This window comes from Phyllobates terribilis, unplaced genomic scaffold (genome assembly GCF_046119375.1).
Source record: "Phyllobates terribilis strain yellow unplaced genomic scaffold, ASM4611937v1 Scaffold_3__8_contigs__length_932513732, whole genome shotgun sequence".
NCBI classification, from domain to species: Eukaryota; Metazoa; Chordata; class Amphibia; order Anura; family Dendrobatidae; genus Phyllobates; species Phyllobates terribilis.
Genome location: NW_027362763.1, coordinates 646,471,188 through 646,497,357, shown reverse-complemented (window position 1 = coordinate 646,497,357; position 26,170 = coordinate 646,471,188). Strand labels below are relative to the sequence as shown.

Sequence of the window (26,170 nt, the reverse complement as noted above, 5' to 3'; positions counted from 1 at the left end):
CGGGGTCAGCCACGCATTTCCTCCTTCTGCATCCCACTAACAGGTATGTCAGCCGAATGGTCCTTGCCCACTGCCGAGCACTCCACAATACAAATATTATAGCAATTTGCACTCTGCATTATTTCTATCGGCCTCATGGTCTCTTTTTTCTGCGGTTTGTGCAGTTATCCTGCAATTATACATATCCCAGCATTTTGCACTCTGCATTGATTTTTTCTTGAACAATAGTAATGGTCTTTATTTCCAATATATATATTTTGTCTATACATGGTACCATTTTTATTCATTGTTTGGGATAATACTTGTCTCTGGCATACCTACCATATACATATGATGTAACAATTTCCTGTGGGTTTGCAATTTGTTATGCCCATTGCAATTAATTGTACATTTACTGTGATATTTATTTTCAGTAATGTTGCATGTACAATATTTGGTACGGCGACTTTCCATGTGTTTGTAGCACCACTTTGACCAATTTTTTCAATAAAGGTCTTTTATATACATATTGGTTTATGTTTCTCAAATATTGGACTGGACATTCGGTTGTTCTCCTTCTTCTTGTGTTCTTAACCGAATGGTCTGCCATTTATTGTGTCCACACAGTACATACAATCCATTAACTCATGGTGGAGTGGTCATATTGACCCTTGTGTCTCTAAATGACTTATTTCCATTGGCGTGGATGTCCCTAAGTGCATAATTTTGCTAATATCATACACCTGCAACATTGGGGACATCTTATGTTCTGTATTGGGCGATTACTAGGATTCGGAGATCTCCTGTTCCTTGATTTCGGGGAATTCACCCTTTATTCTCCTGACCCTTTTAAGCCCGATAAGAAGGATATTGGATGCTGGAAGGTGTTTTTGCTTTGGTTTCCGAGAATCTGATGAGCATTTATGTTGTGACTGGTTGATAACATTAGTCATGGTGCGGCATGTGCCTGGAACTTCTTAATGAACAACGTCCATGCTGTGTAATTAAATAACAGTCTCATGAGTCTCATCATTGAGAATTGCCCGCGGCAGGAGCCAGTCAACAGCAGTCAGTAACAATACTTTGGATGTAGGCCTCTGAAAACACTCCCAGCCATTATCCAGAGCAATTATTCGGAGCCCATCTTTCCCCATTCATAGTCATCTGAACGTTGTCCTCACAATCTTCAAAATGCACTTTGAAGATGTCCTCTCAGAAGTTGGAGTTTTTGGAAAATTCCAAATCTTGTCCCTTATGATTCTCTGTCTTCCAAGAGTCATCCTTCCCCTTCACTTCTTACTACACATCTTCATCTCAGCCGTGCCGCCCCATCATTGCACCATCCCTGACCACAGGAACCCTGGAAACCTCAGCCAAGAAGACCTTCTGCTCCTCAACATCCCTCAAGAAGATGATGGCTCCTTCAGCTCCTGTCAGATGTTCTCTGAGCCCCAGTTACATGTAAACAGGTCAGAGGGAGTGATGATGAATGAGTCCTGGCTGCAAAGCTGTAATCAGGGCTGGGACTACGAGTGCTCCACGTTCTCCTCCACCACCGTCACACAGGTAAGGCCTCCAAAACACAGTGCAAAATCTGTTACAGCATGAGTCAAAGTAAGGCACAAGATTCCTAGTTACAGAGATGCCCCATTTAAGTACTTGGGCCTTCCCACAAGTCCTAAGTAATGTGGTCATCAGTGGTGGTCATTTTTAGGGCACTATAGTGTAGTATGAGTAGTTGTCATGTTTTGGACACTGTTATATAATCAGTACGTATGAGCATCACATTCAGCTAAGGGATAGGAGAGGACAAAGGGAAAGAGGAGGGTAAACCTAATGATGTGATTATTAGTGGTTGTTGTTGTGAAGGGCACTGTGACGCAGTTGTCGTGGGAAGGGTACTGTAACACGGTTGTCGTGGGAAGAGCACTGTGACATGGTTGTCTTGGGAAGGGCACTGTGAAGCGGTTGTCATGTGAAGGGCACTGTGATGCAGTTGTCGTGAGAAGGGCACTGTGACGCGGTTGTCGTGGGAAGGACACTGTGATGCTGTTGTCGCGGGAAGGGTACTGTAACACGGTTGTCGTGGGAAGAGCACTGTGATGCGGTTGTCGTGGGAAGGACACTGTGATGCAGTTGTCGCGGGAAGGGTACTGTAACACGGTTGTCGTGGGAAGAGCACTGTGAAGCTATTGTCATGTGAAGAGCACTGTGATGCGGTTGTCGTGGGACGGGTACTGGTTCAGAGTGTGTATCCGGCTGATTGAGCGCTCCCAGGGTCACAGGGAATGATTATCCAAAAAAGGATTTTCTTCTTCAAAAGATTTATTCAAGTTCATAAATAGATAAAACTGATATATAAAACAACGCGTTTCGGCTATTAAAATGAAAGCTGTATAGCCTTCCTCAGGTCTAGTGTAAGAGAGTCAATAGCGGTGGTTAGATAGTCACTATAAAAACCACCTAATGAAATAATTATCCTAATCACATGTAAATTGGTTTTGGTTGGAGCATCCAGATCCCATTCTATAGAGACTCGGCTTTCTCAGAGTTAGGATTCTCCAAAATTTCCCTCTGATTGTAAAAGAAACAAATTATGTAAAATATATTGATTGTAAAACAGATAAACTTGTCATAATAAAGTTTTTTAGTAGAGAAGGTGTTATACTTTCTCCTTCCCTTTCTTTCCTTTCCCTTTCACTTTCTTACCCTTTGAAAGGAGAAAATAAGTGCATTGGTAGAAAAATCTATTCATAGACCCAGATATAAGGGGAGTTTCATTCAATAGATATAGCAATAAAAGGATCTAATCATAAATCCAGATATAAGGGGAGTTTCATTCAATAGATATAGCAATAAAAGGATCTAATCATAAATCCAGATATAAGGGGAGTTTCATTCAATAGGTATAGCAATAAAAGGATCTAATCATAAATCCAGATATAAGGGGAGTTTCATTCACATTCCAGCACCCGCTCCGTCACCAACTTCTTTAAGTTCCCATATCTCTTTTTTAGAGATTGGCCCGATACGCCCACCCCCTTTAGTCGAAACGATTTTCCCTGCAATCCTAAGGCACTCAGATTTTGTACCCTCTGTGACATCGCCGGAAGAAGTGATTCCGTCTTCCCAACCCCAGATCACAAGAGCCCTCCCAAAGAAAAGAAAGGGAGGTCCAGAGGGACTAGAGCAGGTAGAAGCACCCAAAAAAATAGGGATAAATACAAAAAACCTTGTCAATCTACCTACAATGATGACATAGGATCGCAGACTGTAAGAACAATCTGTAAACCCCTAACAAAAGAACATAATAGGATCTTCAACTTATCTAAATACCCTTTGGATGATGTTGAACAAAAAGTCCTTACTAAGGGTCTTAATTTTTGCCCAAGTCAAGAAACGAATCACTTTGATCTCTTTGTTGACCTGAATAAGTTTGTGAGACGCGTTACTCTTACAATTGAAAAATGTGAATTGAATAAGAAAAATGCAGAGAAACCCCTTACAAAAACAACATCGGATTTGATAATATCCCCTGATAATAGTACGAAACCTGATAAAAATATACATCTGCAGATCAAAACCCATTCAAATTTTAACCCAGTACACCATAGGGGTAGTTATATAGAAACCTTCCTAGCACTAGTTAATGAAGATTTTCGTACCCTGGATTCAAAAAAATCTTCTAAAAACCAATTAATAGTAAGAAATAGGGACACTATAAATAAGAAAGGTGCATTCCAAATGTGGAGACGAAATATTACTAAAAGAGAGAGAATAGCCATTACTAAATGAAAAAACAATGGGGGTATTATTATCAGGGAAGCAGATAAAGGAGGGGGCGTGGTGGTCCGAGATAGGGAGACCTATATCAAGGAAGCATATAATATTCTATCAGATGCTAAATATTATGAAAAGCTAGAGGTGGACCCCTCAAAAGATTTCACAAGGGAATACCATGACCTGATCGATTATGCCTACACAGCAGGGATCCTTACAAAAAAAAAGAAAAAACCTTTTTAAGCAATAAAGAACCATCAATGGCATTCTTTTATCACTTGCCGAAAATCCACAAGGATTGCCATAATCCTCCTGGACGACCGATCATCTCAGGAATTAATTCCCTTACCGGTCCACTCTCCCACTTTATAGATCGGTACCTTCAGCAATATGGAAAATCTCTCGCTTCCTGTTTAAAAGATTCCACACAACTTATTTTTGAGTTGAATGCACTACAATGGGAAGATAATTATCTCATGATTACAATGGATGTTAATGCACTTTATTCAAATATTGGTCATGATTTAGGTATAAATGCAGTGAAATTCTTCTTACAGCAGGATAAGGATATGCCACAAGGTCAGGTAGATTTCCTTTTGAGAGGCTTAAATTTTATCCTCAAACATAGTCTTTTTGAATTTGAGGGACGCCTCTATTTACTTGGTACCGCGATGGGGACTCAGGTAGCCCCAAGTTTTGCCAATTTATTCATGGGACTATTCGAGTCCCAGTCTCCCCTATGTTCCCCGAAATACAGCAACAATATAGTACTGTACAAGCGCTATATAGATGACCTACTCGTGATGTGGAGGGGCAGTAAAGAGGATGCTCAGTCTCTAGTCAATGAATTGAATGGGAACACCTGGGGTATTACTTTTTCTTCTAGTATCGAATCAAAAAAAGCAGTTTTTTCTTGATTTAGAAATTTCACATGAAGAAAAGAAAATAATAACGAAAACTCATTTCAAGTCTGTTGATGTGAATGGCTACTTGGATTATCAAAGTGCCCATTACATCAAATGGAAAAATAATATTCCTTCAGTCAATTCCATCGAATCAGAAAAAATAATACTAAGGATTCGGATTATATCAGACAATCGGAGATACTCAAGAAGAGATTTAAAGAGAAAAAGTACCCCAAGCAAATTATCAATGAGGCGTATCGTATTAATCTGAATAAAACCCAAACTGACTGTTTGGGGAATAAGGATCATTTTCCCCATAAGGAATCCAGGGATAGTGACACTAGGAATATGAATAAATGGAAACATAATTTTATCACCTCTTATAATAAGGGGAACCAATTGATTAGGAACATTTTGCAAAAGCATTGGCATATCTTGAAACAAGATCCTCTCCTACGAGATATATTGCCAAAAAAAACAGGCATTACATTTAGGAGAGGAAAAACTCTAAGAAACCTCCTCGCACCTAGTCATCTAAAAAAACGGAAACCAGGAGGCCAACCAGTGTTCCCTCAATCTAGAAACATCCGTCCCCTGATCAGTACAAATAGATCCGCACAGAATGGCACCTATAGGTGGTCTCAGAAAAAATGTCAGTGCTGCCATATAATAACTCATGGGTCCCAATACATTACATCGAATAGCACAGGAGAGACCTTCAATATCAAGGATCCCCTGACCTGTACTAGCGACCATGGAATCTACGTGATCACATGTGATTGCGGTCTCCAGTACGTGGGTAGGACCACACGAATGGTGAGATCCCGACTCAATGCCCACAGATATAACGCCAAAAATGGCTCATTAACACATAGTCTCTACCCATAATAAGAAATTCAAAGTGAGACTGACAGCGGTGGAGCCGATCCCGGCTGATATTCCCGACAGGATCCAACAGCTGAACAAGAAGGAGGCCTTCTGGATATATAGACTACGGTGTTTGTATCCTGATGGCCTCAACGATAAATTGGAGAATGTATAGAGTTCACGGAGATATCTCCACAATTAATGTTTCATTCACTATGTATAATAATAACCACTCCTATTTTTTTCTTTTTTTTTTTTTTGATGCGTTTTTGGTGCGTTTTTTTTTTTTTTCTCTCTCTCTGCATTCCGTTCTATTACCTCTAGCATACTTATTAATGTGAATGAAACTCCCCTTATATCTGGATTTATGATTAGATCCTTTTATTGCTATACCTATTGAATGAAACTCCCCTTATATCTGGATTTATGATTAGATCCTTTTATTGCTATACCTATTGAATGAAACTCCCCTTATATCTGGGTCTATGAATAGATTTTTCTACCAATGCACTTATTTTCTCCTTTCAAAGGGTAAGAAAGTGAAAGGGAAAGGAAAGAAAGGGAAGGAGAAAGTATAACACCTTCTCTACTAAAAAACTTTATTATGACAAGTTTATCTGTTTTACAATCAATATATTTTACATAATTTGTTTCTTTTACAATCAGAGGGAAATGTTGGAGAATCCTAACTCTGAGAAAGCCGAGTCTCTATAGAATGGGATCTGGATGCTCCAACCAAAACCAATTTACATGTGATTAGGATAATTATTTCATTAGGTGGTTTTTATAGTGACTATCTAACCACCGCTATTGACTCTCTTACACTAGACCTGAGGAAGGCTATGCAGCTTTCATTTTAATAGCCGAAACGCGTTGTTTTATATATCAGTTTTATCTATTTATGAACTTGAATAAATCTTTTGAAGAAGAAAATCCTTTTTTGGATAATCATTCCCTGTGACCCTGGGAGCGCTCAATCAGCCGCATACACACTCCGAGCCTGACTCTTATAGACTCCTGCTGGGAGATCCGTTTAATCCGGATAGAAGCTCCATACCGGTGGGACCAGCTATCCACATTAGACCAGAATTGGTCGATAAGCCTTGGCACAAGATCTGCTAAAGGTGAGCAGTTCATTTTTCCTCTGTTCCCATATATATATATATACATCTACACTTAGATCTGCGCATGTTTTTTGTTTCTCTCCCCCCACTAGACCTACAGCCTTGGGGTCGAACACATTGAATGGGACGGGCACTGGGACACGGTTGTTGTGTGAAGGGCACTTTGATGCAGTTGTCATGTGAAGGTCACTGTGACGTGGTTGTCGTGTGAAGTGCCTTGTGACACGGTTGTCATGGGACGGGTACTGTGATGCAGTTGTCATGAGAAGGGCACTGTGACGGGGTTGTCATGAGAAGGGCACTGTGACAGGGTTGTCATGAGAAGGGCACTGTGACGGGGTTGTCATGGGAAGGGCACTGTGACACGGTTGTCGTGTGAAGAGCACGGTGGCATGGTTGTCGTGTGAAGGGCACGGTGACACAGTTATCATGTGAAAGGCACTGTGGCTCAGTTATCATGTGAAGGTCACTGTGACGTGGTTGTGGTGTTTCTCTTTCACGCATGTCCTGATATTATAGTTGTGAGTCTGACTCTGCCCCCACACATTAGAGTTTTTTTTTTTAGGTGTCACGGTGGCCTTTTCTAGAGGAATGCGTAATCTGGAAAGCGTGATATCTTGCAGGTTTCACTCCGATCACAAAGCCGAGCCATAGGCTGATCCATCTTGTCCTGTTGAAATCCTTTCTCTTCAGTCATCTCATTATCATCACAGATAGGATTACAATTAACCCCTTTCTGATGTGGCGATTTTCAGTCTTTGCACTTTGTTTTTACTTTCGCCTCTTCCGAGATCCAAAACTGTTATATTTTTCTGCTGACATAGTCATGTGAGGGCTTGTTTTTTTTGTGGGGTGAGTTGTACTTTTGAATGATACCATTCATTTTATCATGAGATGTACTGGAAAGTAATATAAAAATTCCAAGTGAGCAAAATAGCAAAAAAAGTGCATTTAATTCTGCAATAGTATTTTGTTTTTTTTTCTTTACAGCGTTCATTTTATAGTAAAAATGACCAGGTAATAAGATTTGCCAGGTTGGTACCTCATACATGCATTGGTTTTTTGTTTGTTTATTAAGTGGTAAAAAAAAATCAGAAATTTGTAAAAAAAAATAAAACAGAGAAAAGATTTTTACTTGTGTCACAATTTTTTCAAGAGCCGTAAAACATTTTCAATTTTCGGGTGATGGGGCCGGGAGATGACTTCTTTTTTTCTGTTTTTTTTGCACCCTGAGCTGACTTTTTTACTGATAGCAATTTGGGGTACATATTTTGATCACTTTTTATTGCACGTATGCTTTGACTGAAAAACCGCAATTCTGTCTTCCGGCTAACGCGTCAACCCTTCAGCACCTTGCGGTCATGCCAATGTGTGGTTAGAAAAGCGTGCCTCCTGGGACATGTGCTGTAAATGCTGCTGTCACAGATTGATAAACAGGTTAACAGCCATGGCAGAGGAAGATGATGGCTGAAGAAGACAGCCATCACCTGCCAGAAAAGATGCAGGATCAGTTTCTGAGCCTGCATCAAAGTCAGCGAGCTGACATATGCCATACTAGTAAGGTGCTAAGGGTGCCACCTAAATATAGATGCAGTGGTGTGGCGTGGGATGCCAGCGTCCGGGGCAAAGTAAGTACTTCTTTGCCCCCTACCAGGACCAGGTAGTTACCACCCCGTGAACTGTTAACATTCTCTTACACCAGTCCTATATTGAACCCTTTGCCCACAAGTATATGTATTTTAACTACTTCCAGTCTGCTCATAGACTTTAAAAGTAGATCAGATCCGCGATCTACTCGTCACTGCATTGTAGAGCAGCTGCAGGAGGAGGGAGTCAGTAGTCAGACACAGCCAGACTCCCCGCAGAGGAGACACAGACGGGTTATTAAACAACCAGTGGTGTAACTACAGTCCCACGGGCCTCAGTGCAATATTTAGTTCCTCTTCCTGGCATAATGCCCCCCTTATGGGCCCCTTTCTGGTATAATAACCCCCATTCTGAACCACATTCTGGTATAATGACCCCCAATCCTGGACTTCATTCTGGTATAATGGCCCCCATTCTGGTATAATGACCCCCCATCCTGGACTACATTCTGGTATAATGGCCCCCATTCTGGTATAATGATCTCCCATCCTGGGCCCCTTCATGGTATAATGTCTGTTCTGTTTTGCAAAACATAAAAAAATAACGATTCTTCTTACCTTTCTCCGTTCTGTTCCCACAATGTGCGGTGTCTTCTTCTGTAACCAGCATCTGACTTCAGTGTGCCGACACGGGCAGTGCATGCCATCACTGCCATGCTCCGCTTGTGAGTTGCTCACCGACACTAGCAGCTGGCCTCTGATTGATTATCCGTCAGCGTGTATCGCAGTGCAGGCAGGGGGTCTCTGTGCCGCAATACACTTCAGCTGAATGAGTGTTCAACGATGCGCATCCAGGTGAAGCAGGCGTTGGTGTCGGCTGGCCCCCGCACACACGGGCTTGGTCGCTGTTGGACTTCTGTGACCACGACTGTTACACCCCTGTACACACCTCGGTCTTCCTGATCGCTGTATACTCGGCGTAGCGGAAGTGATGACGGTGCTTCCTCCACTAGATCCAGTGATCATTTGTTCACTGTATTTAGTGAGGCAGCAGGAGCTGCTGGAGCAAGAGGCTGAATTTACCCTGTAATCGGGGCCAGTATACCAGCCCCAGTTACAGGGAAAATCAACAATAAAAAGAATGTGGTAGTAAAATGCCCCTCTCCACCCCTACCCTTTTCTGCAATAAAAAAAAAAAAGTTTTTTAAAAAACTTTCGGGAAGTGTGAAATTAGGGAAAAAAAACAAGAGACATTGCCAGGCAGAAACGCAGTTTTTAGTCCCACTACTGTGAAAAAAAAAACTATGTCCAAGATATAAAAATAATTTCTATGAGAAGAGGAAGACCATATAAAATGATTTTTTAATCATCCTTGTGGTAAAAAAAAAATTGTGAAAAATAGACAAATCATGCCTATTTTACTTTCCATTTTCCCCGATATAAGCAAAATAATAAAAAAGGAATCTAAAAATGACAAAAATTAAGCCCCATGTATTGTGAAATCAGAGGCAAAACATTTTTGAACACTCAAACAAGAATATTTAAAGGCGCATGTAGGGTAAAAACACAAAAATGTGCCGGGTCAGGAAGGAAAATGGCAAAGTCCCGACCTGGATGAAAAACGCTGATGTAATGAGATCTTGCTTTCTTGTTTCTTTCTGCTTTCCGGCGTAAAATATTAAAAACAAAAAGATACACATTGCTGTTTGTGAAGAATTTCAAACCTTTATAGGATTGGTTGTGCATGTCCCTAAAGTGCCTCAACAAAGGATGCCCTTGGTAGCCTTTTTTATGTTGTTCAGATGTTCTTTAATTCTTTGTGATAATCTTCTTTTCGTCCGGCCTACATATATTTTGCCACATGGCGTCACGGGTGTGTCAGGTGTGACAAACAGTCGCTCTGGATATGGCTGTAGAAGGTCACTGCGCTTGGCATTGCAAATGCCTTCTTGATTACCTCATCTCTGTAGCTCTGTAGTATAATTATATCCTTCTTCCTTTAGGACCCAGCAGCGACCTCCACCTTCTGCTGCTGATTGACACACCCTTGCTGAATAGTTAAATAGTCTTAGTTTCTCCAGGGAGTCGCCGGTGATAGTTCTACCTACCTCTGTATAGGCTTGGAGCACTAGCAGTCAGCTAGTTTCTTCTCTGGTACCCTTGGAGTACAGTTGGCGTTATCTCTCTGGTGTCTGCTCAAGCTAAGTGTATCCCATTTGTTTGTCTACCTTGTTGTCTTTAGTTTGTAGTGGGGCTTGACTAGTGCTCACCCTGTCCCCTCCCTATCTAGGGCCAAGCTCTAGGGACATTCAGGGCTTAGGTTCCTGCTCGGCGATAGGTCTGGAACCTATAGGTGCATCTCACTAAATTAGAATATCATCAAAAAGTTAATTTATTTCAGTTCTTCAAAACAAAAAGTGAAACTCCTATATTATATATAGTCATTACACACAGAGTGATCTATTATATAGAGTCATTACACACAGAGGGATCTATTATACAGAGTCATTACACACAGAGGGATCTATTATATAGAGTCATCACACACAGAGGGATCTATTATATAGAGTCATTACACACAGAGTGATCTATTATATAGAGTCATTACACACAGAGGGATCTATTATACAGAGTCATTACACACAGAGGGATCTATTATATAGAGTCATCACACACAGAGGGATCTATTATATAGAGTCATTACACACAGAGGGATCTATTATATAGTCATTACACACAGAGGGATCTATTATATAGAGTCATTACACACAGAGGGATCTATTATATAGAGTCATTACACACAGGGATCTATTATATAGAGTCATTACACACAGAGTGATCTATTATATAGAGTCATTACACACAGAGGGATCTATTATATAGAGTCATTACACACAGAGGGATCTATTATATAGAGTCATTACACACAGAGGGATCTATTATATAGAGTCATTACACACAGAGGGATCTATTATATAGAGTCATTACACACAGAGTGATCTATTATAGAGTCATTACACACAGAGGGATCTATTATATAGAGTCATTACACACAGAGGGATCTATTATATAGAGTCATTACACACAGAGGGATCTATTATATAGAGTCATTACACGCAGAGCGATCTATTATATAGAGTCATTACACACAGAGGGATCTATTATATAGAGTCATTACACGCAGAGGGATCTATTAAATAGAGTCATTACGCACAGAGGGATCTATTATATAGAGTCATTACACACAGAGGGATCTATTATATAGAGTCATTACGCACAGAGGGATCTATTATATAGAGTCATTACACACAGAGGGATCTATTATATAGAGTCGCTACACACAGAGCGATCTATTATATAGAGTCATTACACACAGTGATCTATTATATAGAGTCATTACACGCAGAGGGATCTATTATATAGAGTCATTACACACAGAGGGATCTATTATATAGAGTCATTACACGCAGAGTGATCTATTATATAGAGTCATTACACACAGAGGGATCTATTATATAGAGTCATTACACACAGAGGGATCTATTATATAGAGTCATTACACACAGAGGGATCTATTATATAGAGTCATTACACACAGAGGGATCTATTATATAGAGTCATTACACACAGAGGGATCTATTATATAGAGTCATTACACACAGAGGGATCTATTATATAGAGTCATTACACACAGAGGGATCTATTATATAGTCATTACACACAGAGGGATCTATTATATAGAGTCATTACACGCAGAGGGATCTATTATATAGAGTCATTACACGCAGAGGGATCTATTATATAGAGTCATTACACACAGAGGGATCTATTATATAGAGTCATTACACACAGAGGGATCTGTTATATAGAGTCATTACACACAGAGGGATCTATTATATAGAGTCATTACACACAGAGGGATCTGTTATATAGAGTCATTACACACAGAGGGATCTATTCCAGGTGGTTATTTCTGTTAATGTTGATGATTATCGCTTACAGCCAATGAGAACACAGACGTCATTTGCACGTGGAAGATCAGAATTTGCATCAGTTGAATAGATAAAAGCTCGGGATGGGCTGAAACGTCTTCTGTGGTTGTTCTTGAAAAGAAGCATTAAAAACATATGTGAGTGCCGGGATTTTACTCTACTGATGCACCTGAATATAGGGACGGTAGGGTAGGCAGGGTGATATTAGATCTGCCTAGGGGTCTCCACTCGCCCTTCCCCTAGTGTCTGGGCTTCCTCCCCCGCTTCCCTTCGTGTTGCACTTAGTCTTCGCGCATAAATAAGAAAAAAAACCTGACAGGTGGTTTTATTTGTGTGTTTTTTTCTCTCTTTCTTGGTTCATGGATCCCGTTGCAGAGCTGGGGGCTCAGCTGCACAGACTGTATCTGGGGGTGACTGACCTCCGCTATGAGGTGCAGCAGCAGCAGCAGTGGCTGCAGGTCCCTAATGCTGGGGTCTCTGCAGCTAGGTCGGTCCAGATTCAACCCACGGTTGTCCTCCCGGACAGGTTTTCAGGAGGTAGGAGAAAGTTTTTTGTGTTCATGGAACCTTACAAATAGTGTTGAGCCACCCCCGTAGTGTTCGAGTTCGGTTCGGTTCGTCGAACACCTTCGAACACCGTTAAAACCAATGGCAGGCAAACAAAAACACATAGAAACACATAGAAAACACCTTCAAAGGTGTCCAAAAGCTGACAAACTGCTCAGAAGACACAACTAACACGTGGAAAAGTGACAAGTACATATAGTCATGCGAAAAGAAAAGAGGTGGAGGAGTAAAAGGAGGGGGAGACACAGATATAGGCATGTCATGCCCTTCTAAAATCCAAAAAGTGAGAAGCCGAGACGGCCAGTCCGCTCCTGCCCGTGCCACCTCCGTGTCGCCGGGTTTGTGCCAGAGCCGCGGTGAACCCTGACGGCCAGCCCCCCTCTCCCAATACTGGTGCCTGTCCGCTGGTGGGTCGAGAGAGCCCCCCTGTGGTGGAGGCAGCTCTAAGCTTTTGAATTTAAATTGTCCCTCTAATTTGAATGAATACACTTTAAATCCATTTACAAGGATCTATTGGAGGGCAAGTCTCATGCCAGCAGCCGCGTAATTCCAGCTCCAGTAGCGTCCACTAAAGCTGCTGCAGTTAAAAAGCTTTTATAAGGATCGAGCTCGGCTGTCCACCGCAAGGCATCCTACTGCCAGTCCCAGCCCCTATGCCTTGGGGTGCCTCCTGATGCTCTTCACTGAGTATCCCGTGGTCCCGAAGCATTTCCTTTGAAAAAATTAAGTGTCCAAACTACAGGTGGTGTAGCTTGCTTAACAGCCGGGATAATCCGCTGACTAGCAGACACTGCTACTAGGCACAAAGTATTTCCTGGGCTAGATGCAGTTAAAAATTTGTAAGTAGATACTCTCGTTGGATGCTGAGAAAGCATTCCATAGAGTCTCCTGGCACGCCATATATGATTCTCTTAAAAAGCTTGGGGTAGGGGTCTAGGGGACCCTTTTATAGCCAAAATCACGGCCCTGTATCACAATACGTCACCTAGGCTGAAGATAAATGGAACTGTAGCACCGAGGGCTCGGTTGCTACAGACGTATTGCACCTCACCCAGAGGTGTGATATCTCACTCTCAGATAAGGATGGAGTGTGGATCAGGACCCGACACCTGCATGCATTACACCACATTGCCGTGGGGCAGGGCGACCAATATGCCCCTGAGATGGGCACGACAGTCCCTGTCCCTGGCTGGAGTGGGGGGAGGGAACACTGAGGAAGGGGAACCCTGCAGTGCAGGAGCAGGGAGGAAGCAGTTCCTGGGTGCATTGAGAAGGGAGTATAAAAGGTGGGCACCATCTTAGTTCAGTGCAGAGAAGTCTGAGCAGAAGTGGCAGGGAGCAGGGGCTCTGCATGAGCTCTGCTCCGGAGGCGGGCCTAGTAACAGAGGCCCAGGCCTGGAAGAGGGAGAAGGAAGGAAGAGGAGCGGAGAAGGCTCCAGGAACGAGGAATGAAGGGATCCCAGGGGTGCGGACGGGCGAGTCGCCACCGCACGTCCGAATCCACCTGCGTGGAGGGGTCAGGCCAAAGGGGGAGACCGGTCCCCGAACTAGTGGAGGCAGGAAACGACCCTCAGCTAGAAACCGGAGGCTCTGACATTTTATGTGGCGCAGCCCCTTGCTCCACCCGCTAGGAAGGCACCACATAGGGTCAGGGAAACTGGCGCCAAGTTTACCAAGAGGAGGCCCGAGGCAGCCGGACAGAAGTGTTGGTAAGAAAGGCCAGACAAAGGACACACAAAGGGGGTCCTGTGAAGCGCTCCAAAGTTATCTGGGAGTTGTCTGAGCCCCTCACCTGGTGAGCACAGTACGACGTGGGCAGCCGTTACCTGCAGATGTGGTCTGGATAATAAGAACTGTGAGTAAAGGCCCTGAACTGCATCACTGACTCCGTGTCGTTACTGCTGCTGCCCTGCACCATCACCCCCATCCTCCGCATACACTGCCCTGAGGCTATACTCCTCCCGTGGGGAGTTATGCTACGCTCTGCTGCACCCACAACACCAGCCTCAGCGGTCTGCCCTGGAGCGGCGGTTCACTCTGACCGCAATCCACGGGTGGCGTAGTCGGACATTTAAACATCAAAACCACATAAATAGTTCCGCCACTGGTTTGACCGCCCTGAGCCACGGAACCGGATCGCCGCCACGAAGACTACAACCACCAGCATCCACCAAAAAGGGTCCGGCTCCGGGTGTCCCAAGGCCCAGGGGGTGCGTCAGAACATTTTCATCACCTTTCACAATCACCAATGGGACAAGGCAGGGATGTCCTCTGTCCCCTCTCTTATACATCCTAGTGACGGAGCACCTGCTCTCATCAATTCGCCATAACCCCAATATTAGGTGGATTGAGGTGGGAGGCACCGAGTACAAGTGCTCTCTATTTGCTGATGATGTCCTAGTATATATCACTCAATCACATATATCCATCCATGCTGTTATGGCTGAAATAGATCACTTTGTTACATGGTAAAATTTTAAAATCAGTGCAGCGAAGTCTGAGGCCCTCGATGTCTCCCTCCCCAAATCCATATAGGATTCCATCCAGTCCAACTTTCCCTTTGCCTGGCCCTCACAGGGTATCAAATACTTAGGAATTCCTATTCATAGAGACCTCTCCCATCTATGTTATCTTAATTTTGGGCCCTTTATTGAACAATTCCATACAGACCACGGTTGGCAAGTTAGAACTGTAAGATTCACTACGTGAACCACTGGTGTTTTGTGGAAAAGCACATGTACACTGCGTTCCAAATTATTATGCAAAAAGTGTTTAGGAGTGATAAGGGAAGAATTTGTTTGTTTGTCAGTTAAACTCATTGATGGTGATGTGTGTCAGGGCTCTTTATATCACTGTAAGCAATTGCAGACACCTGTGCTAATTAGTTTGGCAGGTGTGTCCAATGAAAGGCAAGACTACTTAAGAAGGCTGTCTCACATTATTAAGCAGCCTACATTTTCTGCCAAAATGGGAAAGAAAAAGGATGTGTCGGCTGCTGAGAAGCAACAAATTGTGGAGTGTTTAGGTCAAGGCATGACTACAATCAACATTGTGCGATGATCAGGATGAAGTGTCTTGGCAATCAAGAAGTATGTAGCTGATTCACAGTACACACGTGTGCGTGCTGATAAGGGCAAATTGAGGACTCTTTCCTACAGGCAATTACGTCAGGTTGAAAGAGCAGCGGCAAAAAAGCCTTGTCATAGCAGCAGACAAGTTTTTGAAGCTGCTTGTGCCTCCAACGTCCCCCGAACAACAAGATGCAGGGTCCTTCAGAGGTTTGCAGCTGTGCATACGCCATCCTGTCGACCTCCTCTATCCACTTCACACAAGCAGAAACGGCTCCAGTGGGCCAAACATTACATGAAGACTGATTTCAAAACTGTTTTGTTCACGGATGAGTGCCGTGCAGCGCTCGATGGTCCAGATGAATGGAGTGGAGGATGGCTGGTTGATGGACACCCCACGCAAACACGGCTACAGCGCCAACAAGGAGGAGGTGGAGTAATGTTTTGGGCTGGAATCATGGGGAGAGAGATTGTCGGCCCCTTTAGGATCCCTGAAGGCGCTAAAGATGAACTCCATAATGTATGTGGATTTTCTCAAACAGCACTTCCTGCCATGGTTCAAGAAGAAGAACCGTGTATTTCACAGCAAGATCATTTTTCTGCATGATAATGCACCATCTCATGCTGCACATAAAACATCTGCATCTCTGGCTGATATGGGCATAAAAGGGGACAAACTTATGGTGTGACCCCCATGCTCCCCTGACCTCTACCCCATTCAGAACCTTTGGAGCATCATTAAAAGGAGTGTCTATGATGGCGGGAGGCAGTTCACATCTAAGCAACAGCTCTGGGAGGGTATTCTGTCCTCATGCAAAACAATTGAAGCAGAAACCATCCAAAACCTGACAAATTCAATGGACGAGAGAGTTCAGAAGCTCCTTTCCAACAAGGGGTCCTATGTGCAAATGTAACATCACCTAGAATAAAGTTTTGAGTTGAAAACTGTTTGATTTCAGTTTCTAACAACCTGCTAATGCTTAGAATTTCAAAAATTACCATTTTTTTGGTCTTTATTAAAATGAAAAGGTTGATCGAAAAGTTTGGGGGATCTAAGAGTGTGGCAACCCAGTAGTCATGATTACTTCGAATTCTGACAATATGAGGGTCATGCTGCAGGTAGTGCAGCAAGAAGGCACTTATGTGTCTTGCGCATCTCGGAGCCCCAAAATTATTTTCCGGGCTAGATGCAGCTAAAAATTATTTTTAATTTTAAATCTGGTGGAGCTTAGTATAGATGGCCTAATAGGATCAGTGCTGCACACTGCTACAAAGCCCAAATTATTTTCCAGTCAAGATACAGATAAACATGATTAGTAATTTGAAAGCTTAAAACGGTTGGTAGGGTGATTTTAACCAATCATCAAGCTTTTACTCTCCCCAGGATGACACAGGGGTAGAAAAGTCGTTTCGGATCCATGATTTGTTCATCTTTATGAACGTGAGTCTGTCTACATTATCAGTGGAGAGCCGCGTGCGCTTATCTGTCAGCACACCACCAGCAGCGCTGAACACACGTTCAGACAGAACGCTGGCTGCGGGGCATGACAAGATCTCCAAGGCGTAAGTGGCTAGCTCCGGCCATTTATCCAGATTGGAAGCCCAAAAAGAGCAAGGGTCCAGTGACACAGTCGTGGCTTCAATGTTTACTTGGAGATACTCCTGTACCATCGTCTCTAGGCGTTGACTATGTGTCAGACTTCTTGTCTCCTGTGGCCTTGCAAAGGATGGGCTAAAAAAGTGGTGAAATGATTCCGCAAAATTGATGTTACCAGCAGATACTGTGGTTCTGTTACGGTTTGAGTGCTGAACACTTGACGGTCCCACGGTTGGCAAGTTGGAACTGTGAGATTCACTACGTGCACCACTGGTATTTTGTGGAAAAGCACATGTAAGATTCTGCAACAGTCTCTGCTGATACTCCTGCATGCGTGCATCCCTTTCTATGGCAGGAATAATTTCTGCAAATTTACTTTTGTACCGGGGATCTAACAGTGTGGCAACCCAGTAGTCAGGATTATTTCTAATTCTCACAATTCGAGGGTCATGTTGCAGGTAGTGCAGCAAGAAGGCACTCATGTGTGTTGCGCATCCAGGAGCACCAAGTCCCTGTTGTGTTGGTGGCGAGGTAACAATCATGCTTCCTTCCTCTGTCCTCTCCCCCCAACCTCGCACAACAGAAATGTGATCAAGGTCTCCCTCATCTGATGAGTCTTCCATCAGTTCGTCCTCCACTTCTTCCTGGGCTCCTTCACCTTCCTCACTAGTTTGGCTGCTACCATGCGCCCTGGTAAAATCATCTCCCCCACCCTCACATGCCTGCCGCCTTGGTGCTGCCGACCGTCTGGACCTTGCAGATGTTAGCCCTTCCGCATACAACTCCTCCTCCTCTACTTCCTCCACCTCCTCTTGTGCCACCACCTGACTCCGAATTCTGTTTAACATGTGCTCCAGCATGTAAATCACCGGAATAGTCATGCTGATAATGGCATCGTCAGCACTAAACATCTTCGTCGCCATTTCAAAACTGTGCAGAAGGGTGCATAGGTCCCTGATCTGAGACCACTCCTCCAGCGTGATTTGCCCCACCTCTGAATCTCGTTGGCCCAGGCTATACGTCAGAACGTATTGCACCAGGGCTTGTCGGTGCTGCCACAGTCGCTGCAACATGTGCAGAGTTGAATTCCACCGGGTAGGCACATCGCATTTTAGCCGGTGAAGTGGCAGGCCCAACGACTTCTGTAGAGATGTAAGTCGCTGAGCTGCGGGATGCGAACGGCAGAAGTGAGCACACAGCGACCGTGCCCTCTGCAGAAGGCCATCTAGTCTGGGATAGTGGGCTAAAAATTGCTGGACAACCAGGTTCAACACGTGAGCCATACAAGGCACGTGTGTGACATTGCCCCGGCGAAGGGCCGCACCCAGGTTTGCAGCATTGTCGCACACGGCCTTCCCTGGTTTCAGGTCCAGTGGAGACAACCATTCATGAAATTGGTTCTCCAGAGCTGACCACAACTCCTCAGCTGTGTGACTCACATTTCCCAGACATTTCAATGTAAAAACCACCTGATGACGTTGAGCCCTACTGCCAGCATAGTAAGGAGGTGTGCAGGATCCCTTCTGCGCAGTTAGAAAGCTTGTGGCATGACCAGACAGGCTTTGGGTGCAGGTGGAAGACCGAGAGGAGGTTGAGGAGGCAGAAGCAGTGGAGGAACTTTGACATAAAGAGGATTGACGCACAACTCGTGGGGACGGCAAGACTTGGACAGCAGCCCCTTGTCCTGCTGTCACCATAGTTACCCAGTGCCCAGTCAGCGACATGTAACGCCCCTGTCCATGCCTACTCGTCCAAGTGTCTGTGGTGAAATGCACCCTGTCACACACAGAGTTTCTCAAAGAAGCGGTGATGTTGTGTGCGACATGCTGGTGGAGCGCAGGCACACCTTTCTTTGAGAAGTAGTGCCGACTGGGCATCTGGTACTGGGGCACTGCGACGGACATAAGGTCTCGAAAATCCTCTGTGTCCACCAGGCGGAAAGGCAGCATTTCTGTAGCCAAGAGCTTGCAGATGGTGAAATTCAACCTCTTAGCTTTCTCATGGCTAGGAGGAAATGGTCTTTTACTTGTCCACATCTGAGGGACCGAGGGCTGGCTATTGTGCTTAGACGGGGTTGATAAGGGTGTCCCCGGCAAACTGCCGGTCTGTGAGGAAGATGCAGGCGGACATGTTAGGTTGCCTTGATCCAAAGGTGGTGCTATCGATGTCGGACAGCGCTCAAGACCAGCTGGTGTTACCACCTCCAAAGAAAATGATGACCTGCCAATCACGCTGGCTGTTGCGGGTAAAGAGGTGGCAGGTCTGCGCCCCAAAACAGGTGTGACTGCTGTCCCCCCAGTCACAGAGGATGAAGAGGCCGCGGATGCACAAGATATGGCAGACGGTGGTTGGCCCGGCCGGCTAGGCCGCATTGTAGCACACTGAGCTTCCCACTGCAACTTATGCTTCATGTCCATGTGCCGGTTCATGCATGAAGTACTCAAACTATGTATTTTTTGGCCTCTACTTAGCTTTTGCTGACAAATGTTACAGATAACACGAGTTGGGTCATCTTTATCGATCTGAAAAAATGCCCAGGCTATGCAAGGCTTAGCACCCATGCGACCTGAAGAGCCACCACGACTTGTGGTGAGAGGCAGAGTTGTGTTTGAGGATGCAGTTGTTGACGTGCTTCCAGTACTACGTCTCTGTCCAGGAAGGCGCAACCTGACCTCGTCGTCACTAGCATCTTCCTCCACCTCCTCTGCTGACCTCATCTCTTGGCTGACTGTGGGTTGACAGTAAGTGGGATCTCCGACCTCATCATCATCACCCTGTGCGTTATCACACCCGTCGTCCTCAGAGCCAACCTGTTCCTGCCCTGACAAAAAACTAAAGTTGTCGCTCCAATCAGGTATTTGAGTCTTATCATCGTCTTCCTCATTGTCTCCACCAACAGGAGTTACAGTTTGGGAATGAGGGTCTACATTATGGTCAGAACCTTCTGCGTCTGGTCCTGGATCCGACTCATAAAGATTCTGGGCATCAGTGCAGATCATTTCCTCGTCTGGATTCACAGAAGCGCTGGAGTCGACCTCTGATTCCCAGGCTATAGTATGAGTAAACAGCTCTGCAGACTCAACCATCTGTTCTACCTCACACTCAGACGGGCAGCTGGAGATTTGGGAGCTGTGAGGAAGCAAGTGCGATTTGGGTGACACCTTTGAGGACTGGAGTATTTGTGATGTTGAAGTTGATGTGGAGGAGAGCCCACTTAAAGGAGCACTTGATATCCGTTGAAGCACCTGCTGTTTTTGTGCCTCATCTGGAATTTGTAGCGATTGGCGTGGCCGTAAGAAAGGGATCTTATCACATTGTCCGCTAAAAGAAGTAGACATTTTAGTTTGGCTGGAAGATGGTCTTTCTTCTGCACCTACCCCACGGACACAACCTTTTTTCCCCTTCCCAACACGCCTATTCCCCTTTCCACCAGCAGCAGGCCTTTTTCCACTCATTTTGGTGGTTAACTAACTCACAACTCTGGAGTTGTTTGCACAAAAAAACAATGGATGGTAACCGAGCAGAGCTGAGTGGCCAAACTGTGGTATTAGGCCAAAACTATTGGCTGGGTTAGATGCAGAAAAAAATTATTTTTAATTTGCAACCTGATGGAGGTCAGTATAGATGGACTAATAGACCAAGTCCCACACACCGCTAGAAGCCCAAATATTTTTTCAGAGCTAGATGCAGAAAAAAATTATATTCAATTTGCAACCTGCTGGAGGTCAGTATAGAAGGACTAATAGAACAAGTCCCACACACTGCTAGAAGCCCAAATATTTTTTCAGAGCTAGATGCAGAAAAAAATTATTTTTAATTTGCAACCTGATGGAGGTCAGTATAGATGGACTAATAGAACAAGTCCCACACGCTGCTAGAAGCCCAAATATTTTTTCAGAGCTAGATGCAGAAAAAAATTATTTTTAATTTGCAACCTGATGGAGGTCAGTATAGATGGACTAATAGACCAAGTCCCACACACTGCTAGAAGCCCAAATATTTTTTCAGAGCTAGATGCAGAAAAAAAATATTTTTAATTTGCAACCTGATGGAGGTCAGTATAGATGGACTAATAGAACAAGTCCCACACGCTGCTAGAAGCCCAAATATTTTTTCAGAGATAAATGAAGAAAAAAATTATTTTTAATTTGCAACCTGATGGAGGTCAGTATAGATGGACTAATAGACCAAGTCCTACACACTGCTAGAAGCCCAAATATTTTTTCAGAGATAAATGAAGAAAAAAATTATTTTTAATTTGCAACCTGATGGAGGTCAGTATAGATGGATTAATAGACCAAGTCCCACACACTGCTAGAAGCCCAAATATTTTTTCAGAGCTAGATGCAGAAAAAAATTATATTCAGTTTGCAACCTGATGGAGGTCAGTATAGATGGACTAATAGAATGATGCTATGCCCAAAAGATTTTACTTCACTAGGTGCAGTAAAAAAATTGGTATTCTATACACAGGTGGTATATCTTGCAACACAGATAGGCTACTCCACTGACTAACACACTCTGCAATAGGCCAAAAAGGATTAGCTTTGCTAGATTCAGCCAAATGCTGTGAAAAAAACTTGCACAGCACTGGCACAGACCTGCCTGGCAAAAACTGATAGGAACTGATGTAACCTAGTCCTGAAAAGGACTCCAATTACAATTAGTCTTTACTCCCACAACCTATCTATTTAAGAGCACAGACCTGCCTGATAAAAGTCGTAGGAAATGCTGTAACCTAGTCCTTAAAAGGACTGCAATCACAACTATTCCCTACTCCCAAGCTATCTGTATATTTGTGCGAAAATTGGCTTGAAATTAACAAGGTATAGCGCACACAGCAACAGCGGTGCCGTCTAACACGCAGCTGCAGCAGTGAGAAAATGGTGGCGACGGGGAAAATGGCTGGGTCTTATAGGGCAAGGACATGTGACATACACTGCCAATCACACATGCCCTTGCTTGTGTGAAAAAAAGCACTTCGCTCCGTGTGTGCGCTGCTGATAGGCTGACAGATTGCACCTCCCCACTGCAAATGCGGGAAAGAGAAAAAAAAATGGAGATCTTCATTGTTCCTGCAGAGATCCATCCCCTGCCCCTCCCCCCACCCCGCTGTACACTCAAACTGCGTATTAACATTAATTTTCATCATTACTGAGAAAAAATCCAGTTATGATTTTGGTGCACGAACAGTTATCGAACATAACCTCGAACAGCCGAATTTTTCTCAAATTGTTCGTGTTCGCCGACCGGCTCGAACACCGCCCAAAACAGCTCGAATTTGAGATTGGCGAACAGTTCGAGTAGAACAACGCTCATCTCTACTTACAAACTGTATTTTAAGCTTCGTCCTTACTCCTCTGGAGATGAGGAGCAGCGAGTGGTGATTGTGATCTCACTGTTGCAGGGGATCCTCAATCCTGGGCTTTCTCTTTACCGCAGGTTTCTGTTTGTCTCCAGTCTGTGGAGGGGTTTTTCAGGGCTCTGGCCCTCATCCATGATCCTGACCGAGTCGCCTTGGCTGAGTCCAGGCTACGTCGCCTTCTTCAGGGGAATCGGTCAGTGAAGACGTAAAGCTCCGAATTCCTCACATAGGCTACTGATGCCAAATGGAAGGACCCGGCCCTTAGAAGACAATTTTGTCTGGGCCTTACAGAAAGGTTTAAAGTTGCTTTGGCAGCGTATGAAACCCCAGAGTCCTTGGAGGCTGCCATGTTATTGGCTATATGTGCTGATAGACGCCTGTGGGATAGGTGGGTGAGACCACCTTCTCCGGAGCCCTCTTTTTGGGGTAATGCCCCTTTGCTGGGGGAGCGGCCTAGGGGTGAACCAGTACTGGGGGAGGTGGAAGAACCCATGCAGTTAGGGGGTGCCTCTGCATCATACATTTCCCCTGAGATCTGAAAAAAAAAAGGGCGTATTTTTTTGTGTGGAAAAAAGGGACATTTTATTGGGGCCTGTCCCTCGATTCCTAAGCAAAATAAAACTCAGTCAACCCTTGGTAGTCTGGAGTTGGATAATCAAGGGGTGCGTTTGTCGTCAACCTGCAGTTCTCGGTTTGTCCTGACAGCAGAGGTGGTGCTAGAGAGCAGGATTGAGAAAATGTCTGTGTTTGTAGACAGTGGAGCTGGAGTTTGTGAGAACTCATGGGCTTGCTTGCTGTGTTTTAGCTAAGCCCATTCCTATTTTTGCCATTTACTCAGCGCCACTTGCACAGAAATCTCTGACTCCCTGTGGGTGGGGTCTGTTCATTATGAGATTATTCCTTGCTATATTCTGGAGGGTCTTCCCACTCCAATTGTACTGTGTCTACCCTGGTTGGTGAAGCATAATCCAATGGTGGATTGGCAATCCAGAGAGATCATTGAGTGGGGAGATTACTGCCATGAAAACTGTTTAAACATTTCCCTTTCTACTGTCTCTACGGAGTCCTTACCTGCTTTTCTGTCCGGTTTTGAGGACGTTTTTTCTGAGAGGGGGTGTCAGGATTTGCCTCCTCATCGTGCTTATGACTGTCCTATTAACCTGACCCCCGGAGATAAACTACCAAAGTCCAGACTGTATAATCTTTATGGCTCTGAGAGACAAGCCATGAAGGATTTCATTGTGGAAAGTCTGGAGAAGGGACATATCAAACCCTCATCTTCGCCCGTGGCGGCAGAGTTCTTCATCGTGAAGAAGAAAGATGGCGGTCTACGTCCCTGTCTAGATTTCCGGGAATTAAATCAAATTGCCCTCCGTGATCCATATCCTCTTCCTCTGATTCCTGATTTGTTCAGCCAGGTTGTGGGAGCTAAGGTATTCTCCAAGTTGGATTTAATGGGAGCCTACAATCTGGTTAAAATCAGAGAAGTGGATGAATGGAAAACAGCTTTCAATACCCATGAGGGGCATTTTGAGAGTCAGATTATGCCTTTTGGTCTGACCAATGCACCTCTGGTGTTACAGCATTTCATAAATTATATTTTCCATCATTTGCTGGGGAAGTTTGTGGTGGTCTATCTGGATGATATTTTGGTTTATTCACCTGATTTTGAGACACATCGGGGGCATGTTAAGCAGGTGCTCCAGATATTAAGGGATAACAAAATTTATGCCAACTAGAGAAATGTGTTTTTGCCATTCAGGAGGTGCAGTTTTTGGGGTATCTGTTGTCATCTTCAGGTTTTCGGATAGATCCGGAGAAGATCCGTGCTGTCCTTGATTGGGAACGTCCAGAGAACGTGAAGGCTCTACAACGTTTTCTGGGCTTCAGTAATTTTTACCAGAAACGTATCCAAAATTATTCGGTAATTTTGAAATCCCTCACTGACATGACAAGGATAGGGTCTGATTTTTCTAAATGGTGGGATGCTGCCCTGCAAGCTTTCTCCTCACTAAAGAGTTGTTTTGCTACTGCACCTATACTCAGTCAACCCGATGTTTCCCAATTCTTTATTGTGGAAGTTGATGTGTCGGAGGTGGGTGCTGGGGCTGTGTTGTCTCAGGGCCCGTCCCCTTGTATATGGCGTCCATGCGTTTTCTTTTCCAAAAAATTATCTTTGACTGAAAGAAATTATGACGTGAGTAAAAGGGAGCTTTTGGCGTTTAAATTGGCTTTCAAAAAATGGCGACATTGGTTGGAGGGGGCTGTCCATCCGATTGTCACGCAAGGTGTGGGGAAGATTTAGTGCAACACAAAGGGAAGAGAGAAAGGGAGCCCAGACTCTAGGGAAAGGGGGGAGTGGAGACCTCCTAGGCTGATCTAGTATCACCCTGTCTCTACTGTCCCTATATTGGCTCTTCACCAATCACCGCACGCGAACTTCACCCTGTATTTCCCTGACGTTTGGCCCTGCTATGGAAGGGAGGGAGATGAGTGCAAGTTGATCCCCACTGACCACTAAAGACAACAAGGGGGAACAAACAAGGGAAGACAGCTTAGCTTTTAGTCGACTTCAGAGAGATGAACACCCGTCCTCATAGCTCCAAAGAGGATGAAGAAATGCACTTGCTCCGAACCTTCACAAAGGGTAATGAGTATTACCGGCACGTCCCTCTAGCAGACAGCAGGTATTTATACACCCAGGCCAGGGTGTTAATTAGCCAGAGGAAGGTAGCCGCTGGGTCCTAGAGAGACAGCCTCTAACAAGGTGTCGGTAATGCCAAACGTAGAGATCTCCTGCAACCAACTGCAGGGCAACAGTCCGTCACTTCTGACACATCCGTGACCGTACCCCCTCCTCTACGAGTGGCATCCAGACACTCAAGACCGGGTTTCTCAGGATAAGAGGTGTGGAATGAATGAACCAACCTGGGAACGTTCACCTCTGATGCCACATCCTCTTCTCTGGACCATAACCCTTCCAGTGCACCAAGTATTGTAAAGAACGAGGTTAGAGACGAGAATCTACAATCCTCGAAATCTGGAACTCCAGATTACCATCAACCATTTCTGGGGGCGGTGGTAGAGGTGAGGGCTCAAGAGGTTCCACATACCTCTTGACCTGTGGACCTTAAGGGCCTGAGGAAGTTCAAGATGAAACGCTGCTGGGTTAATGAGAGCGGTTATTTTATAGGGACCAATAAACCTAGGTCCCAGCTTCCAAGAAGGAACTTTCAATCTTATATTCCTGGTAGACAACCACACACAGTCATTCACATTCAGGTCCGGACCTGGCAAGCGTTTTCTGTCAGCCATACATTTATACCTGTTTCCCATGATC

General features: G+C 44.4%; 1 protein-coding gene across 1 annotated transcript in view; it reads left to right on the top strand.

Moving 5' to 3' along the window:
• Nucleotides 1-1,100: 1,100 nt before the first annotated feature.
• The window catches only part of SLC22A7 (solute carrier family 22 member 7), a 246,886-nt gene continuing 221,816 nt past the window's right edge, over nt 1,101-26,170 (top strand). Inside the window, exon 1 of the mRNA XM_073673276.1 lies at nt 1,101-1,545. Coding sequence (XP_073529377.1) covers nt 1,171-1,545 — 375 coding nt within the window. The 5' untranslated portion in view covers nt 1,101-1,170. The remainder of the gene's footprint in view (nt 1,546-26,170) is intronic.